The sequence below is a fragment of the Ictalurus furcatus genome, chromosome 20 (assembly GCF_023375685.1).
Source record: "Ictalurus furcatus strain D&B chromosome 20, Billie_1.0, whole genome shotgun sequence".
Taxonomy (NCBI): Eukaryota; Metazoa; Chordata; class Actinopteri; order Siluriformes; family Ictaluridae; genus Ictalurus; species Ictalurus furcatus.
The window spans coordinates 9296475-9302474 of record NC_071274.1 but is presented as its reverse complement, the minus strand read 5'-3'; the positions used below and the strand labels follow the sequence as shown (position 1 = coordinate 9302474).

General features: G+C 33.6%; 1 protein-coding gene across 2 annotated transcripts in view; it reads right to left on the bottom strand.

Annotated features, from left to right (window-relative positions):
* Window positions 1–5300: 5300 nt before the first annotated feature.
* Window positions 5301–6000, bottom strand: part of urb1 (URB1 ribosome biogenesis homolog) — a 107150-nt gene continuing 106450 nt past the window's right edge. For both annotated transcript variants that reach the window (XM_053652139.1, XM_053652140.1), the window contains exon 41: window positions 5301–5965. In XM_053652139.1, the coding sequence (XP_053508114.1) occupies window positions 5790–5965 (176 nt within the window). In that variant the 3' untranslated portion in view covers window positions 5301–5789. The remainder of the gene's footprint in view (window positions 5966–6000) is intronic.

The window sequence follows — 6000 nt, the reverse complement described above, 5'->3', positions numbered from 1 at the left end:
ATTCATTTTTACCGTGTTAATTCTTCCTATAAGCGATAGAGGTAAAGACCTCCATCGATGAAGGTCAGTTTTGATTTTAGACATTAATGGGGAGAAGTTAGAGGTGATTCGGTTTTAACATCATTAATGCTATAACCCAGCGAATGGAAGACATCTCGTGAAAACTTATCTTCTAGTTTAAACAATATGTCGATTCTTTTATCCAACACATTAACATTTTTACCTCATAAGGATCTTTGTTTAGAAGTCATGTAATACGCGCAATTCTTTTTAAACAGCTCTTTTAATCATTTTTACCTCCTAAAGGTTTATGTGTTTTTTGGAAGACAAGTAATATGATTCTTTTTAAACAGTTCTTTTAATAATTTTTTACCTTTTAGTTTATGTTTAGAAGGTATGTAATACACGTGATTCTTTTAAACAGATTCTTTTTAAAAAAAAAACGAAATACCCCCACACAGTAACATAAACACATGCCCAATATTAACCATTGATACACTTTTCAGACGTATTTCACCCCCCCAAAACCAGACTCATTAACATGAACACCTTTGTTGGGGGGCTACTCCCCCACACACCCCTCTCCACCACTGCCCAGACACACAGGAGCCAGATTGACCCACTGATACAGTCGATAGGGTTACCCCCACCCCTGGTCATAAATTAGGTTACCTACAGAAACGTCGGCCAGGGAAGCACAAAGGGCCATAAATCAGCACATACTACTTTCATTGACAGTTTGACAGAAAGTGTATGATATAACTACTAACATTACAATAACATTCATTTATCTTTTTTAATTTCTATAAACATTTAAGACATTTAAATAGATTTTTCAAGCTTTGTGCATCTTTGTAAATACTGATATTTAAAAAAAAAATTAATAGGGGATTTCACTGTTTTCTCTACGCCATCTAAAATTTAGGCAGTAACCTTAGATGTCAATTGTATTCATACACACAAAAGATAAAATATTTTGCTTTTTATGACTGATTCTAATGGGTAAATCATTTCTACATAAGTGTTAAAATAGTTTTGGTAAATAAAAATCTGAATAATAATTCAAATAAAGCATTGCTGCGATAATGACATCTTGCATCGTTAAGGAAACACTGTTAATGTTACATGTTATTAATGTAACCTTAACAATAAGCTACTGTAGAGAATAACAGTAACAGCCAATCAGAAGATATTAAATGTGTCAAAGTATTGCAGTAAAGATAGGGTCAAACTGATTTTCAAGTTTCAAAAATATTATGGCCTTAAGTTGGCACAAACATTAATACTACTACAGTAACACAAGCCCATAACACTAACAGCATCTCACCACAACATTACATTTGTGTATCAAGCCCAACTAGTTCTCATTTCAGACTGAGGAGTAATCTCATTGCAACTTTGAGGCTTTTGGTACAGTAACTAATTAAAACAAGAACAGAGTTCCTTTCACAGTTAGTAAACATCATGTGACTTGATGTGGGTTTTGGTTCTGCGGATAGTGGTGGTGATTGATTTGAAGCCAACTGATTTGAGGCCTGCAGTATTTTGTGTTTTGCCCTCTGATTTCTTTTATTTATACTCCACTGTTTTCTTTTCAGCCTTTTCTCTCTTTTCATCAGTTGAGAGACACTCTTTATCTGCCCATTTTCTTTTCTTTTTTTTGTAACACTATTTTTCCTTCCGGAGATACTCTTCAGATCTGTCAGGGTCTTGTCTCATTTACTCTCTGCATTTCTGTGATCTTACTGTAGATGAATTTGGTCTCATATAGGGTTGCAAAAATGGCATGCTTACAATAGACGTAATATTTGTAACATAATATACAGTATAAACCTTGAATTTGTCTCTACCGTGACACAAGGTCTTTACTGTGACACCTAAAACTGCTGCAATAAAGACATGTTGCAGAAATAACATTTTTGCTAATATAGTATATAATTGGCAGCTAGGAAGGTTTTGAGTCTTAGCATCTAATATACATAAATTCAACAGTAATATAATTTATTTTTCAAATGTAGTTCAAAATACACAAGTACTAAGCTGTATGGTAAGGACACAAATACTTAAGAAGAAAAGATTATCTTATTTTTTCTGGATCTTGTGAGTAACCTAGTGTGGGTGTCCCAAGCTGGCAGCCATGTGCTCAAGTGTTAACTTGTGTTACAGATAAGGGCTCAAAAGTGTGGGACAGGTGCATTTAGATGAAAAGATCACAAACTATAAGTAAACAACAACAAAAAAAACCTAAGATGGTGTAAAAATAATACTTATACGGAAATTTAATTTGAAACAATGTCATATTGTAATTGAATTAGCTCATTTTACATATCTCAACATTGCGACAGCAGTTGTGGGACATGAACAAAAATGGTGTTTGGACCTATAAATGCCTCATAATTTTTTGTTAAATTATATTAATCAGTAATTGTTTTTTTATGTCAAGGTGTGTAATGACAGTGTTTATATTTATCAAGCCTCATAAGACAAATTTGAACATAAATCTAAAATTTCACTGCTGGGACATAAAAATGCCCATAGTTGCAGAAACACCCATTAATAAAGTTGATAGACTATCAAATGACACATAAAATTGTCATTTGATAGTCTATCAACTTTATCACAACTGTTTCAACATTTATCACACCTTCAAATCAATAAAATTTGAATCAGGTGTTTAAGATTGGGTGCCAGTGAGTAGAACCTGATTAAGGAGTGCAGGTGGAACCTGTCTTATTTAAACCTCTCACATCTAGTGTCTGGTGTTCCCTTTGCTATTGAGATGTGTGGTGGCATCATGGCAAAATATAGAGAGTTCTGTAAGGCCTTCAGAAAAAAGGTTGTGGATGCCAATGAGTCTGGCAAAGGATTAAAAAATATCGCCAAATTATTTGAAATACATAATTCACCTGTAAGGAAAATCATTTACAAATGGCGCAGATTACAGACAACAGACAATTTGTCCAGGACTGGCCGTACCAGCAAATTCAGCCCAAGAGCCCAAGTCTGATGTCTAAAACAACAGTCTAAAACAACCATCAAACATCTTGCAATGAAAGACTATTGCATGGAAGAGTGGGCAAAAATTCCAGCAAGCCTGCTGGACAATTATGCAAAACGCCTACAAGATGTTATTTCTGCTAAAGGGGGAAATACTAGCTTCTGAGGTCAAGGGTGTAATTACTTTTTCCACAGAAGAATATCACATCTATTTATATTTCTGTTAAATGATAAATGATTGAAAAAGATAATTTTCCTTGTGGTTTTATTCAAGTATATCAACTTTATTAATTGGCACTGTTTCAATTATGTCAAAAAGTCAACAATTTCCATGGGGTGTACTTATTTTTTTCCCACATGCCTATACATCTTGTATGTCACATTCAAGTGGTTATATTTTATATAAATGCATACATATGATCTGTGTCTGTAACAATCTGTGTAAATTTATTATGAAGACAGACATGTTAGTTGTAAAAATTTGCGCTAAAAGACAAATTATTTGTTTGCCATTATAATTACCCTGATGTGACCTAAGCACAATACATGTATTATAAATGTTTCTCAGTAAGACCAAAATAATGTCAACTTGAAGTGTACCCAACATGTTATAGAATTCAAGTGGTTACTTGAAGGAACACATTCGATATATAAAAGTTCTCAGGAATTATGGACCAGCAGTTTGACCAAGAGAGCATCATAAAATCTAATTTGGTGCCATAAATATAATATGATAAATGTAAGTCGCTCTGGATAAGGGCGTCTGCCAAAAATACCACAAATGTAAATAAGACAACACTTTGAAGGAGCTCATTGCTTCTTCCAAGGTACAAGTTAACAAAACACGTGGCTGATCACATTAGTTTGCGATTTTTTCTGAGTCCTAGAACCGATTACGTATTTTCTAACATATCTATGCATTTATAGACAATGACCTGAAATGTACAGCAGTGAGACTGTGTATTGCTGGATAAATTTTAAAAATGAACTCGTTTATGAAGTGTACATATGAATAATTCGTCTAACTCATTCATTGTTTGCCTGCAGATCACCAGATCTCAGTTCAATCTAGCTGGTATGGCATGCAGTGAAGGAGTTCATCAGACATGAAGCCTAGCCAAGGAATAAAGATGAGCTTCTTCAGGCCATTGTGACTTTCTGGTGCTATCACCTGACGACAACCACATGCAGCAGATACACTGACCACTTCAGAAGGTTTTCCAGCACAATGGAGACTCTACTGGAATGTAGCAAATTTATTGTAATGTTGCCACTATTTATTAAAACTAAACGCTTGACCATAATAGTGTACTGTCTCCTATTTCTAAGCATCACGAAAAACGATAAAACTTCAATGCTGTCAGTCAACACTGAGTAACGGCAAATTAACAATGTTTTAAAGCTTTCATTAAGTTTCAATTAATAATGAACCGACTAAAAAAAAAGGCAGATAACGAGTAACAAAGCATATAGTGAAATGCAACGTTTCAAATTATTACATTTCAAACATTTATGTGTGTGATAAATATGAAATAACCATATAATATCCCACAACTATTGTCTCAATGTTACATAAAATGAACTAATTCAATTTCAATGAGACATTATTTCAAATGAAATTGCTTCATATAAATATTATTTTACACAATCTTAAGTTCTTTTGTGGTAATAAAATTAATTCAAATGTATGAACTTTTTCACACTAACTGTTGTTACCCAGATGAGGATGGGTTCCCTTCTGAGTCGGGTTCCTCTCAAGGTTTCTTCCTCTTAAAACATCTTAGGGAGTTTTTCCTTGCCACCGTCGCCACTCAGTGGCTTGCTCAGTTGGGATAAATTCACACCTTTAATATCTGTATACCATGTTGATATTTCTGTAAAGCTGCTTTGAGACAATGTCTATTGTAAAAAGCGCTATACAAATAAAATTGAAGTGTACATTGGTTCCACATGATTGAACTGAGTTACATTAACAGAATTTGTTTTCATACATCCAACGTGATTTGATCATGTATTTTCAATGGCCTGCATAAAATCAAACTCCACGCTCTCACCTGAACTAAAGATCATAACGTAACTTATGTTAATACTATGCGAATTGATCATGCTCTCGTTACATAATTCAATTTAATTCATTAAAATGTTGTTTAAGTTTAGCATAAGCAATGAAATCGTGTTTTGATGAGAAATGTAATATTTTCATGTAAATACATAATATTTTTTCTTAAATCTAACCGACCACACAACTTTTTTTCTGTTTAATTAATGTAGAATATTACACAACTAGGCTCCCATGCATTAAGTAATCCACATTTTCTATTATTTTTATTTTATTGCAAGGACAAAATAATACAAGACACAATGATATAAATATTATAGAAAAAAAGCCAAAATGCAGAAAAAGCCAAAGCTTAGTTAAACATGTGTGAAAACAATCAAATAGCTAATTTTATTCAAAATTTGTTTATCCCATTTCATGTTAATATCAAAATAAGATATTGCTATATCCTTTGCCTGCAAGTTGTAAGACCTGTCCCTCAGGCATGGAACCTAATATACAAACCTACTAAACCAGGTTAAAAATTACCAAATAGGCCACATAGCTATTAACTTTGACGATTATCTTCTAATGACTTCATCTACAAATTACTGATATGTTTATGCAGGTAATGGATTCCAGCAAAATTCTTAAATTCAAAGTCACATACAATTGTAATCTTTCTACATGGTACTTTACAAAACCCTTTTCAGCTCCAAAGTCTTGCAAAATATTTATGATTACAAAATTCAGACTAGTCCACTGCAGACAGAATATCTTCACAAATTTGCATAATGGGTGTTCTGGACTTTTTCTTGGAGTTCTTTCGCCCTCTGGTTATCAGCTGGGCATGTGTCAGGAGTAACTGAGGCACCATGGCTCCACTCCAGATCTCAGGAAGGTACAAGGACAATAGCTTCAGGCCTGCTTCTACAAGAAACCAAAAGAAATTACAGTGGCGCATC